The 13,723-nt window shown below is 53.2% G+C and overlaps 1 protein-coding gene across 3 annotated transcripts in view; it reads left to right on the top strand.

Moving 5' to 3' along the window:
* Positions 1-13,723, top strand: part of MED12 (mediator complex subunit 12) — a 56,581-nt gene that overhangs the window by 31,259 nt on the left and 11,599 nt on the right. For 2 of the 3 annotated variants that reach the window (XM_067547958.1, XM_067547960.1), the window contains 15 exons: positions 4,218-4,397; positions 4,645-4,716; positions 5,082-5,245; positions 5,335-5,496; positions 6,143-6,254; positions 6,494-6,583; positions 6,996-7,105; positions 7,846-7,981; positions 8,201-8,362; positions 8,911-9,285; positions 9,647-9,797; positions 10,086-10,291; positions 11,325-11,405; positions 11,697-11,914; positions 12,743-12,893. In XM_067547958.1, the coding sequence (XP_067404059.1) occupies positions 4,218-4,397; positions 4,645-4,716; positions 5,082-5,245; positions 5,335-5,496; positions 6,143-6,254; positions 6,494-6,583; positions 6,996-7,105; positions 7,846-7,981; positions 8,201-8,362; positions 8,911-9,285; positions 9,647-9,797; positions 10,086-10,291; positions 11,325-11,405; positions 11,697-11,914; positions 12,743-12,893 (2,370 nt within the window). The remainder of the gene's footprint in view (positions 1-4,217; positions 4,398-4,644; positions 4,717-5,081; positions 5,246-5,334; positions 5,497-6,142; positions 6,255-6,493; positions 6,584-6,995; positions 7,106-7,845; positions 7,982-8,200; positions 8,363-8,910; positions 9,286-9,646; positions 9,798-10,085; positions 10,292-11,324; positions 11,406-11,696; positions 11,915-12,742; positions 12,894-13,723) is intronic. The other variant, XM_067547959.1, reaches the window with a different exon arrangement.

Here is a 13,723-nt window from a genome sequence, read left to right as displayed (position 1 = left end):
ATCCTTTAACCCCCACTTCTGTGGTTGCAAGGATACACAGAGCAGGGGTATTGCCACAGTGGATGCTGTCAGGAACTCAGCTGCCTCCAGGCTTGGTTGCCTACCAACCCCATAAGCTTAGGTTGGCCTAATAAACCCTCACTAAGTGACTACACTTCATGGTTGGCTAGAAGAGCCAACAGATCACCATGTAAACGCTGTAGCAAAGGGAGCACAATGGCTGCTCAATGCCTTCCATGCCTGCAGCTACGCCAGACCTGCTTCCTGGCCAGCCCTTTCTCCATCCCTTACCTGCTCCACTCCAGCCCTGGTCCCTGCCTCTCTCTGAACTCCTGATTCCTATCTCCTGGCTCTGACCGCTAGCTTCAGCTCTGCCCTTTGGTCCTGTTCTGGCTCCGTCTATTGGCTAGCCTCCTGAGCCTGCCTCTGATTCTGCTCTGACCCACTAGGCCACACTCCCGCTCTCACCACGAGGTCACACCACCCAGACCTCGAAATGTGAAAGACACTGCTATTAAAAAGAATTGGACCTTGAGTGGCTGGGTCACATGGGCACCCTAGTGGAATCTGCATGGATGACCCCTGTCAAAAACCAGTTATTGAAGGGTAAATAACTGTTCTGTTTTCAAGCATATCAGGAACAGAAGGAATCTGGGCGATAGTATTGGCTCATTGCTAGCTGGAAATGGTAGAATGCTCAATAATAATGCAAAAGAAGCAGAAGTGTTCAATGAATATTTCTGTTCCGTATTTGGGAAAAATCCAGATGGTGGAGTCATATCATATGTTGATGATGAAATACTTTCAGTTCCAGCAGTAACTAAGGAGGATGTTAAACAACAGTTTATAAGGCCAGATGTTTTTGTGTCAGCAGGTCCAGATCATTTTAATCCAAGAATTTTAAAAGAGTTGGCTGAGGAGCTCTCTGGACCATTAATGTTGGATTTTTTCAGTAAATCATGGAAAATTGAAGACGTTCCAAAGCACTGGAAGAAAGCTTATGTTGTGGCAGTGTTTAATAAGGATACGTGTGACAATCCAGATAATTATAGGGTTGCTCTGATATCAATCCTGGGTAAAATAAATGAATGAGTGATACAGGCTTCGATTAATAGAGAGTTAAAGCCGGGTTAATATAAGTAATGGCAAACAACTTGGGTTTATGGAAAATAGATCCTGTCAGACTAACTTGATATCTGTTTTTATGAGACAAGTTTGGTTGATAATGATAATAGTGTTGCTGTAATATACTTAGACTTCTGTAAGACATTTGACTTGGTATCACATAACATTTTGATTAAGAAACTAGAATGATACAAAATCAACATGGCATATGTTAATTGGATTAAAAACTGGCTAACTGACAGCTCTCCAAATGTAATTGTAAATGGGGAAACATCTTCAAGTGAGTCTGTTTCTAGTAAGACCTGTAGGACTCATTTCTTGGGTCTATGCTACTTGACGTTTTTTATCAATGACCTGGAAGAAAACAAAATCGTTCCTGAAAAAGTTGTCCTATGAGAGTGGGGGAGTGGTAAATAACAAAGAGGACAGGTCACTGGTACAGGGTGATCTGTATCACCTCATAAGCTAGGCCCAAGCAAACATGCATATCAATAGAGCAAATATGAGGTCGTACACCTAGGATCAAAGAAGGAGGCCATACTTGCAGGATGGGCAATTCTATCCTGGGAAAGAATGATTCTGAAAAAGACTGGTGTTCATGGTGGATAATGGGTTAAAAGTGAGTGCACGAACATGAGCTCCCAACGCAATGCTGTGGCCAAAAGGGCTAATGTGATTCTTATCTGGATAAAGGGGGGGATCTCTAGTAGAAGTAGAGAGGTGATAGTGCTGTATATTTGGCAGTTCTGTGACTGGTGCTGGAATGTTGCTCTAGTCCAGTTTCCCCAATTCAAGAAGGGTGTTGAAAATTTGGAAAGGATTCAGAGATGAGTCATGAGAATAATTAAAAAGATTGGAAAACCTGCCTTATTTCTTGTTTGTCATCACAGTATACTCCTGTTTCTCCAAAACCCTATTATAACCCTGTAACCACCACGTTATCCAGATCTTTGTCCCCCATATCTCTCATGCTGGGGGGGACAAGGAGAGGATTTGGATAATGCAGAGGTTCAAATAACGGAGCAGAGACCCCTGGCCAGGACTGTGAGGAGGAACCTCTGGCTGTGGACAAGGCTACCCTGCTACTGAATGGCTCCTGTGCTCTGTTATCTGAACGGCTGATTATCCAAATAAAATCTGTGTCCCCCATGCTGTATGGATAATCAGGAGTATTCTGTATTAATTATTTGTATCACTGTGGCACCTAGGAGCCCAGTCATGGCCCAGGAACCCTCTGTGCTAGGCCCTGTACACAAAACAGAACAAAGTCGGTCCCTGTCCCAAAGCATTGACACTCTAAGTATCAGACAAGAGACAGCAGGTGGAGACAGACAGACAGACCAGGGGAGGAAAGAATGAGACAGTATTGGTCAGTGCGATAGACAGTGGTCTCAGCACATCAGTGGCTAACTGCTATCAAGTTAGCAGAAGGAGCATTTTAGGGAAGGTTCTGAAGGAAGGAGGAAATGAGATAGCTTTACTGATGTTTACCGGGCGTTCCATGAACATGAACATCCTGATAATGAATGAGAGATGATAGGTAAAGTGGGGTTGGGCCATGGAGGGCCTTGAAAGTGAAGTGGCTTACCTCTGATGCACTAGAGGGGGGGAGCCAGTGGAGAGTTGTAGAGAAAGGGTGACATGGTCAAAGTGGCAAGCCAGGACAATGATCTTTGCAGCTGCACTCTGAATGGATCTGTCAAGGCCAGAGGGAAGGATGCTGCAGTAATTGAGATGTGAGATGATGAGAGCTGGATGGGCATTTTAGCTGGGAAAGTCATATTTTAGAGATGTTATGTGGAAAGAAACAGTAAGATGTAGACAGCTTGGATGTGATGACCAAGAGAGACGCTGGAGTCAAAGAGGATGCCCAGGTTACAGGTCTGAACGACAGGCGGGAGAGTGATGTTGTTGTGAGTGATAGAGAAAAGAGGTAGTGGGGAGGGCTTGGAGGGCAGATTAAGAATTCCGGTTTAGCCATATTGAGTTTACTTTGGTGACAAGACATCCCCAAGAAGACGTCAGAGCCGGCTGTGATTTTACTTCGGATAGAAGGAGATAAGGCTGTGAGTCATCAGCACAAAGACTGCAGCTGAATTTGTGTTTCTAGATGAAATTACCAAGATCTAAATTGCAGAGGGACCAAGGAGGGAAGGAGTGATCAGAGAGCCAGAAGAGGAAAGAGTCACAGAAGCCCAGGAAGAGATCATTAGGGACTTTGAGGGGATCATTAGGGACATGAAGGGTGCTGAAGCCAGACTGGAGAGGGTTTTGGATACGATTGGAGGAGAGGAACTCCAGCCAGTGATTGTAAGGACTCCTGAAGTCTTTCAGTCTATTTTAGTTGTCAAAAAGAAGGTTAAGGGGTGACTTGGTCACAGTCTGTAAGTGCCTAGCGTGGTAAGAGGACTCTTCAGTCTAACAGGCCATGGTCTAACAAGATCCAATGGCTAGAAAGTGAAGCTAGACAAATTCAGGCTGGGAATAGGTGCAAGTGTTTAACGGTCAGGGTAATTGACCATTGGAACAGCTTGCTGAGGGTTGTGGTGAATTCTCCATTGCTGACAGTTTGAAAATCAAGACTGGATATGTGTCTATGGTATGCTTTAGGTCAACCCCAGCCCCTGGGCTGGAAGCAGGACTGAATTCAGGGAAGCCCTATGGCCACGTTGTGCAGGACGATCACAATGGGTCTTTCTGGCCATCCAGCTGAGGAGTTACTAAAGGGACATTTGGAATGTCTAATGCCGTTAGTGAGGCCTGGACATGGTGGTGACTGACTAGTTACATCTGGCCAATATGTCAGTAAGCAAAGAGCTACAGCTGTGTTCCTCTGCTGCTGACCCACCAGGCCGTGTTTCTCCTGCTGCAGTCACTGCATCTGACAAGTAGAGGGGCCGTGTCAGCATCATCAGTGAGGGGGAGGGGGCTTTGGGCCTTACTGGTTGCTAGGGAGGTCCATCTGGATTTAATTTCCTCCCAGATCCTCCCTCCAAATGTGAGGAGCAAGCAGTAGGTGGTGTCTGGGAATGCTCACCTAAACGAAGCTCAGGCCCCGCACTGACCCTGCTCGTCCTGTGCTCATCCTGCAGGAGTGGGTGGGTGAGCGATGTCTGAAGTCCCTCTGTGAAGACAGCAATGATTTGCAGGATCCTGTTCTGAGCAGCACCCAGGCCCAGAGGCTGATGCAGCTCATCTGTTACCCACACCGACTGCTGGACAATGAGGAGGGAGAGAATCCGCAGCGACAGAGGATTAAACGCATCCTACAGGTGTTGGGGGAGTGGGTCCTGCTTGGCTGCATGGTGTGAGGAGGGGAGGAGAGATCCTGACACACTATTCCCATTAACATCCTGGCTGGATATTAGCATTCATCACGTGGCTCTCCAAAACACGTGCACCTTCTTGAGGCTGGCGGGAGACAGGGCAGACCTTCTTGAGGGGCAGACAGAGGCTGTGTGGGCTGAGGTGCGGGCAGGACGGGCTGGGGCTAATCTGCAGTATGTCTGTGTGTTACAGAACTTGGACCAGTGGACAATGAGGCAGTCCTCGCTGGAGCTGCAGCTTATGATTAAGCAGACAGCGAACAATGTGAGTTCTGGGCTGAGCGCCGAGAGCTGCCCTGCGGCAGGGCAGGAGCGTGCATGTTGGACGCACGGGGATCTCCCAGGGTGCATGTCACCTGCGTTTCCAAGTGGCCACAGCAGGAGTGCGGGGAATGGGCCCCTGGCAGGGAGCAAGACCATGGGGAATGTCAATGGGGAGGCTGCTTGGGGAACGGCGCCCCGAGAATGGGGCAGGTGGCCCAAGAGCAGCAGGCAGGCGGGATTGTGCCATGCTGTGCTCCGGCAGACAGGCCCTGTTGTTGTGGTCAGCCAGTGCCCCAAGTGCTCTAGAAAGAGGAGCAGGGTTGCTGCGGGGCCATGCACTCCACTCTCCACTTCCGCTCTCTCCAGGAGATGAACTCCTTGTTAGAAAACATTGCCAAGGCCACCATTGAGGTGTTCCAGCAGTCGGCAGAGACCAGCTCTGCCAGCTCCACTGGCACCGGGGTCAACAACATCAGCACCGCACCTGCGAGCACCGCGTCTGCTAGCAACAAAGCCAAACCTGTCCTCAGGTAGGTGCGGCCCCAGCTCCTCTCTCCGCAGGACAGCGGGATCCTTTGCAGAGGGCTCTGAACTAGCTCTTTTGTCTGCCATGTCGCAGTTCCTTGGAGAGGTCAGGAGTGTGGCTGGTGGCCCCGCTTATTGCCAAGCTGCCAACATCGGTGCAGGGCCACGTACTCAAAGCCGCTGGAGAAGAGCTGGAGAAAGGGCAGCACCTGGGCTCATCGTCTCGCAAGGAGCGAGATCGCCAGAAGCAGAAGAGGTGAGCTCTGGGAAGTGGTCAGGAAGTCTTAGGCAGCCACGGGGAGCATAAGAACGGCTGGACTGGGTCAGACGAACGGTACGTCTAGCCCTGTGTCCTGTCTGTCGACAGTGGCCAATGCCAGGTGCTTCAGAGGGAATGAACAGAACAGGCAACATCAAGCGATCCGTCCCTTCGGCCATTCCCAGCCTCTGCAAACAGCAACCCCTGCCTGGCCTGGCTAACAGCCATTGATGGATCTGTATAAGCTGCTGCCTATTAATTTCATTTGGTGACCCCTAGTTCTTGTGTTATGAGAAGGGGTAAATAACACTTCCTTATTTATTTTTCCCACACCGATATTTTCTGTCTTATTGTCTATCCCTTTCCTAATGATTCCCAGCATTCTGGTAGCTTTTTTGACTGCTGCAGCACATTGAGTGGATGTTTTCAGAGAACTATCCACAGTGACGCCAAGATCTCTTTCTTGGGTGGTAACAGCTTGTTTAGACCCCATTATTTTATATGTATAGTTGGGATTGTGTTTTCCAATGTGCATTACCCTGCATTTATCAACATTGAATTGCATCTGCCATTTTGTGGCCCAGTCACCCAGTTTTGTGAAATTTGTGTTACTGTCTAGCTCACTTCCTCTTCTCCTTCCCAGCATGTCCCTCCTGAGCCAGCAGCCCTTCCTGTCACTGGTGCTGACGTGTTTGAAAGGGCAGGATGAGCAGCGAGAAGGCCTCCTGACCTCACTCTACAGCCAGGTCCAGCAGGTAGGCCCCTTTCCAGCCCCCACAAGAGCCTGGGAACAATGGATAATCCAAATGGACATACTCCTACAGGGTGGCATGGTCTCTGGGGATGACATCTGCCTGGCCCCACTCCATACCTGGGGACTGGGATGCTTTGGCAGCACCTTCTGTGCTTTCCTCCTGGCTCAGCCAGTGATGAGCAGGATGTGCTCACTGCTCCCCCGCCTGGGGGGTCCTCATCTTTCTTCTTTATCTCCCAGATTGTTACAAACTGGCGGGAAGATCAGTACCAGGATGACTGCAAAGCCAAACAGCTGATGCATGAGGCCTTGAAACTGCGACTGAATCTGGTGAGCAGCAAGAGAAAAAGGATAAACAGGGAGACTGCCCTTCTGGGGTGGGGCGGGAACGATGGAGATTTCCCTGGCTCTCCTGGCTATGGAGCCATGCGGGGGACGGGATGGATGGAGAGCTCTGCTGCGCTGTCTAGACAGGAGATACCTCTGTGGCAAGACACAAACCTTGGATTCTCAGAAATGTGCAGTGCAGATTGGTCACAGCACTGCTTCCCTTTTCTGGCAGGGAGAGCCATTCCAGAGCCTACAGCAGGGCATCCTTTAGCTGGGCCAACTGGAGCTGGTCCCTCTCACCTGCCCATATGAGGTGTCCTGGCTTAGCCTCCACTCTCCCCTTTGGGGCCCTGGGGTTCCCCGTGTGGCGGGACAGTGCCTGCGGCTCTGACGGACTTTTGTTCCCTGCCAGGTGGGGGGGATGTTTGACACAGTTCAGCGCAGCACACAGCAGACAACAGAGTGGGCGGTGCTTCTCCTGGACATCATCAGCAGTGGGACTGTCGACATGCAGTCAAACAAGTAACTGTCTCCTGCAGGTCTCTTAGCAGGGCCCTCCCATGGGGAGTGGAGTTAGTCCAGCCCCTCTCCTGGTGAGGGCAAGCTGTTCCACCCAGCTGCTCCTGTCCGAGGGGGGAGAGCGAGCCTGCAAACACCTACAGACCTCTCCTGCGAGAAGCTTGTGGAAACCAGCAACCAGGAGTGAAAAAGACTTAGGAGAAATAGCGGGCAGCTAGTGTGTAGGGCGATATGGCAGAGCAGGGAGAGGACAGCTGCCCTCGACCGCAGGAGCACTGCGCTCACGTCCAGGAACCATGTCACCAGGAAGATACAGACAAGCTGTGCGGAGCTCAGGGAAGAGCTATTGAGCTGAGCTGCCACGTGGAGGGACTGCACTGCAGGGAGAGGCTGTCTGAGTGTGCATGCAGGAGGCCTGGGGTGGGACAGCCCATTCCGCTGGCTGGAGGGTGTGAACACGGCGTTACAGGGAGAGGTGGGATGGTGAGGGAACTGGGAAGCTGTGGTGCATTTTCCAGAGGAGCTTTCCAGATTTCAGACTGGGCAGCATGCTATAAAATGTCCCGGGCTGGTGGGTCCAGTCCTGCCCCATCCCTGAGGGCATGCTCCAGGGGAGCTAATGGGGCACTGCTCTCTGTGCCAGACACGGAGCTCACGCAGCCCTGCACTTCAGTGTGGCACTGGGCTGTGGAGCTGCAGTGTCTTCCCCTCTCCTGACTCAGCCTTTCTGCTCTGCCCCACAGCGAGCTCTTCACCACAGTGCTGGACATGCTGAGCGTGCTCATCAACGGCACGCTGGCTGCGGACATGTCCAGCATTTCTCAGGGCAGCATGGAGGAGAACAAGCGCGCATACATGAACCTGGTCAAGAAGCTCAGGGTGAGGGAGGCCTGGCCAGTCTGGGTAGCTGTGGCAATATGGTGTTACTCAGTGGGTGGGGGCAGCGATATGAGAGGTTATTGAGAAGTGGCGTGTGGGGAATAGGGCGATGGGGCAGTGGTGGTTGTGAGGGGCGACAGAGATAGGAGTTGGGTCGCGGTAGATGCCGCTATTTGAATGGATCCTGACAGCTTTGTCCCCACCTCCTGCCTTGTACAGAAGGAGCTGGGCGACCGACAGTCCGACAGCCTGGAGAAGGTGCGACAGCTCCTTCCTCTTCCCAAGCAGACTCGGGACGTCATTACCTGCGAACCTCAGGGATCCCTCATTGACACCAAAGGCAACAAGATTGCTGGCTTTGACTCCATTTTCAAGAAGGAGGCAAGTAGCTCAGTTCCTGGGCCTCCGAGTCATGGCGAGCTGGCCTGGAGCCTGTGCTGGTGTCTGGAAGCATCTGCTTTGTTAACCTCTTTGCCAAGCAGCGTGTTTGTGTAGCTGTCCAAGGGAGCCGGGCCCTCGTACTCGGCACGGTGCAGCCACATCAAAGAAGGGCAAAGTGAGGGTGTCTTTAACCCCATTGATAGTGGCAGGCAGTGTCTTCCAAAACGTCAGGAGTACAGCTGTGTGCGCCCCCGGGGAGACCTGACAGCAGCTTACAGCCTGACCATGGGTGGGCAGCAGGAGACCGGCCAAGGGGAGACAAGAAGGGGAAGGGGACGAATGGAGGAGTACTAGGAGACAATGTGGTGAACGTTTTTTCAGCAGAGACAAGGCACTGGTCCCTGGAGGGCCAATAGAAATGAGGATTTGCTGGTGGGGTGAGCAGGGATGGAGTGGAGTTGATGGTAAAGCTCAGTGGCTCCCTGTGCCCTTGTCCAAGGGTTGAGAGTGGACTTGGCGGTTGCTCACTGACTTTCTTGTCTCTCAAGGGTTTGCAAGTCTCCACGAAGCAGAAGATTTCCCCCTGGGATCTGTTTGAGGGACTGAAGCACTCTGCCCCCCTCTCGTGGGGCTGGTTTGGGACTGTGCGGGTGGATCGAAAGGTGTCCAGGTTCGAGGAGCAGCAGAGGCTCCTGCTCTATCATACACACCTGAAACCCAAGCCCCGCAGCTACTACCTGGAGCCCCTGCCACTGCCTCCCGAGGAGGAGGAGCCCCCCACACCTGTGGCCCTAGAGCCAGAGAAGAAGGTTGTGGAGCCTGCCAAGGCTGATAAAGCCAGCTCCAATCCTGCCACCTCCACTGAGGAGCGCAAGAAACAGAAGAAGAGCAAGAAACGCAGCCAGCCTGCCAACAAAAATGAGGTAACATGGCCCTTCCCGCCAGCCATGGAGCTGCCCTGGGGCTCTGTCCCACCCCCAACCACAGATCTGCCCCTTCTGCTCTGCCTCTGAGGAGCGTGTGGCTAGTGCTTTCCTTTCCGAGCAGCGGTAGTGAGACGTTGGCTCTCTTCCCACCTTTTCTCAGCTGAGACTCTCCTAGGAGAGGCACTTCTCTGGCTTTCTGGAGGAAGAGGCCGTGTGGGTGTCCTCCGCATCCTTGCTTGGACGAGGCAAATAGCACACTGGGTCTAGTTCCTTTTCGTGCTGGGGCCCTGGAGTCCCAACTGTGAGTTCCTGGAGGCTCCAGTGTGCAGCTCCCTCTCACGCTTCCTTCCTCCTGCAGGATTTCGTGCTGGGCCCTGGCCGAGGAGTCTCCTATGGAGTTGGCATGCCCACAGACCTCCTGCATCATCAGACTGTGAACTCCATGTCTAGACTGGCATATGGACAGTCACCAGTGGGTCTCTATGCCCAGAACCAGCCTCTGCCAGCAGGTAGGTGGGGGGGGGGGAGGAGCAACCTTTTTACATCATAAGCTTCCATTTCTCTAGCCTGTTCTGTCTTACAGGTGACCAAATGTCAGGAACAGACACTGACTAGCCAGGGGGTGTTGTACCCCCACTGCCACACAGCTGCCTGGGCGTGGCTTGGCTTGGCCAGCAGGGTGTGCGCCTTCCCAGCTGCTCCTGCCCTAGTGTGATGGGACAGTCGAGCTCATGCTGTGGGACCCAGAGCGTGGATGTGTGTGTCTCTAGCCCTTTCTCTTTCTCCTCCTGTTGCAGGTGGCCCTCGGCTGGATACCTCCTACAGGCCTGTGCGCATGCCCCTGGGAAAGCTGATTCCGAGTCGGCCCTCCTACAGTGGGGTACTGCCTTCGGGGATGAGTGGCATGATGGGAATTGACACTTCCTACAAGCCAGCAGTCTACAGACAGCAGCCTCCGGTTACCCAAGGGCAGCTACTCCGCCAGCAACTTCAAGCTAAGCTGGTAGGGCAGAGCTGTCTCCCAGCCCTTGCTGCCCAGCATCCCAGAGTGCAATGGGTCCTGGCTGTTGGTGGGGATTGTGCTCAGTGGTTTTCATTCCCTTACTCATGTTGGAAAATAAACTTCCTGATGCTCTTTCTCCCCTGCATTTCCATCCGCCTCCGGTGGCTGGCATTTCTAGAGCACCTGTCACCTCCAGGGCCCCAGAGCATTGGGCATCAGCATGCTCCTTTGTTGGCCTGCGTGATTGATTGACTCAGCAGAGCGATGGGGAGGCTGACACTCAGAATGAGCTAGTGTCACTGTGGCTGCGGGGCCAGCCGGGGTGCATGGCCCAGCTCTAGGGAGGGCAGGGGCTAGTGTCAATGCAGCTTGGGCCAGCAGGGGTGCCAAGAAAAATGGAGGCGTGTATTTTCTTTAGCCTGGGAACATCCTCCAAGGCCTTGTCCTGAGTGGAAGGCGGGTCCCTGCGAGCCCAGTTGCTCACTGCTGTGCAGCTGGGTCTCAGCCCCATGTAGCCGTGACACTCTGGCCTGACTGTGTCCTGTTTCTGAGTCCCAGGGAGGACAGCCTGGTGACTGCTGCCAGAGCACAGCTGGCAGGAGTTCGCTCATGCCTAGAGCAGAGGTCTCCAAACTGAGGGTGCCGAGAACCTTCAGGGAGGCGTGGGGAGGCCTGGGCCAGCCCCCATGGAGCGCCACCCAGCCCATTCCCCAGCTGCAGCCCCAGCTTCAGATCCTGGCCGCATCCCACACCCGGGCCCTGCTCCTGGCTGCGGCCACACATGGGTCCCGTCTCCCAGCCCTCTTCCTGGCCCTGGCCTCAGGCCCTGTGGCTGCAGCTCCAACCCCCACCTCGGCCCCAGCGACAGCTTAGGCCCTGCTCACAGCCCCAGCTCCTGGCGGACACAGACGAGGCAAGGGGGGACATGGCCCCAGAACTTTGGGGATCACTGGCCTAGAGGATATCAAAGAGGGAGTAGGACAGTCGTGGGTCTCCGAGTTCCTGAGTGTGAATGTCTTGTGCTCCTTTCTAGCAGGGCCAGGGAATGCTGGTACAGCCGCCAGTGCGCCACATGGCCCCTACCCCTTCCTACGGAGCCCTGCAGCCTTCGCAGGTGAGTGGGGCTTTCTCTGGCTGGGAGCAGAGGATGCAGGGCCGGGTGGGTCCCGGTGCAGTCAGCACTGTCTCAACTCCCGCTGCAGGGCCCCGGAGCCACATGGGGCTCCACCTGGTGTCCCCACTTACCAGCTCTCATGAAAATCCCGGGCTATGGGAAGAGAGCGAAGTGGACCATGAGGCCTTGGGTTTCTAAAGCTACAGTCTCTGGGCCCCAGTGGGAAATCCCCCTCCTCACCATGCCCTGTGTATCCCAGCGTGTTTAATAAAGGCTTTTTCTTCCCCTCAGGGTTACACACCTTACGTCTCCCATATAGGCCTGCAGCAGCACCCTTCACAGTCCAGCACAATGGTACCTCCCACCTACTCCAGCCAGCCCTACCAGAATTCCCATCCCAGCTCTAACCCAGCTCTCGTGGATCCTGTCAGACAGATGCAGCAGAGACCAAGTGGCTATGTGCATCAGCAGGCCCCTGGCTACAGCCACGCCCTGAGCAACACACAGAGGTACCCCCCAACCCGCAGGTGCTGAGGAGCTGTTGGTGTTGCACAGGGAACTTCTCCAATGTACCTGCTTAGACAGGGCTCATAGAGAGGGGCCTGTGAAAAGCCTTTCGTGGCCCCAGTGCTATAGGTGTTTTGCTGCAGTGTTCAGCATCTTGGAATCTGTGTGTCCCCTGAGCTGATGCCCTTGTCCAGCTCCTTGTCAGACCCAGAAAAAAGTGTTACAACCAGGAGGAAATTCAGAGTGACATGGGGAGAGAAGTGTGAACCCAAGGCAGGGAGAGGGGTTAAGAGGCTGTGACCCACAGGAGAAGGATGGAATTAAGAAAGGGGGATATAGACTGAAGGACAGGGGAGTCATTAACCACAGATTTGGATCTGACCAGGGGTCGTTTGCCCCGGGAGAAGGGCTGGGATCTCAAACAGGTGGATGGATCTGGCTGGGAAATTGTCCACACACACATCCATGGGGGGAAAGGTCCGGAGGCACCATCAGTCTCTGCCCGGGGGATGGATACATCCAGGAAATTGTCCCCAGGAGCAGGGCTCCGAGTCCCATTGCTTGAGACTTTTTAACCTAGACTGGCAAACCTTTGAAAAAAGAATCCTGCATTCAGCTGTGGCTGAGAGGGTGCCTGGATCTCGGTGGGTTCTGGCTCTGAGTTCTAGGCTCTGAATTGGCGATGCGGGAGTTCCTGGTTCTGGCCATGTTTGCTCTGATGCATGTGGTTTTCTTAAACAATGAGAATCAGATTGGGTTAGGGAGGCTCCTCCATCTCATGCTGTGTCTGGAACTGCAAGAGCTACTGATCCTCTCCTTGTTCTGTCAAGGTTTCCTCACCAGTCAATACAGCAAGCGCCTATGATGAGCGGGATGAATCATATGAGCGCACAGGGGGTCCCATCAGGAATCCGACCCAGCCAGATCTTACCTGAGCAGCAGCAGTACCTGAGGCAGCAGCAGCAGCAGCAGATGCTGAGGGTAAGGGAAGTCCTGCTTCTTTTTTTCACCCTCTCTCCCATTATCTGAAGAGCTGGAGTTGAGGGGCCTGTCAAGCACCAGTAGCCCAGACGTGTCCTCAAAGCTGTGCAGTATTCATCAGTGCCAGCAGGAGCTGACTGCAGCCGGGTGCTCTTTGTCACACACTGCTTGGAAGGTGATTAAAATGCCTGTTCTGCTGCTGTTTTGCTAATCTCTCTGAGAACATGTTCTCCCTTCCTAGGAGCTGTGTGCTGCCGGTGTAGAGACATGGGGGCATTGCTTCGCTGTCACTTGCAAATCATCTGAGCCACATAAAAGAAAAGTTAGGAACAGGAAAAGTCTGTTGCATCTCTCCCTCGTTGGTCTGCTCCCCACTGCTCTCTGCTCTGGCTGAGCCTTTGAGATGTTGGCAGAAGTTTGGCTCACAAATCAGTTAGTGGGGCAGTGGTGCTAAGCTCTGAGTTTTACTGGTACGTCACTGTCCAAAGCGGCTTCATGCCATGTAGTTGTAGCCATGTCAGTCCCAGGGTTACAGAGACCAGGAGGATAGCTTATTGGACCAGCTTCTGTTGGTGAGAGAGACGAGCTATCAAGCCACACAAAGCAGGTGGCTCGAAAGCTTGTCTCACCAACTGAAGTTGGTCCAATAAAAGATATTACCCCAGCCACCTTGTCTCTCCAGTGCTGCTTTAGACATTGTTTGTGAGCCAGATGAGTCTCAAAGAGCCTCTTAAACTGGAGATCCCCTCCCAACCTGAGGCTAGGGCAGGACTTTTCCATAGAGGAAAAGTTATAGGTGCATGTAACTGGAATGGAAATGACTACGTTGA

The sequence above is a fragment of the Emydura macquarii genome, unplaced genomic scaffold, assembly GCF_026122565.2.
Source record: "Emydura macquarii macquarii isolate MOO-44397 ecotype Brisbane River unplaced genomic scaffold, CSIRO-AGI_Emac_v2 contig_1253, whole genome shotgun sequence".
Lineage (NCBI taxonomy): Eukaryota > Metazoa > Chordata > Testudines > Chelidae > Emydura > Emydura macquarii.
This window is presented reverse-complemented; position numbering and strand designations above follow the sequence as displayed.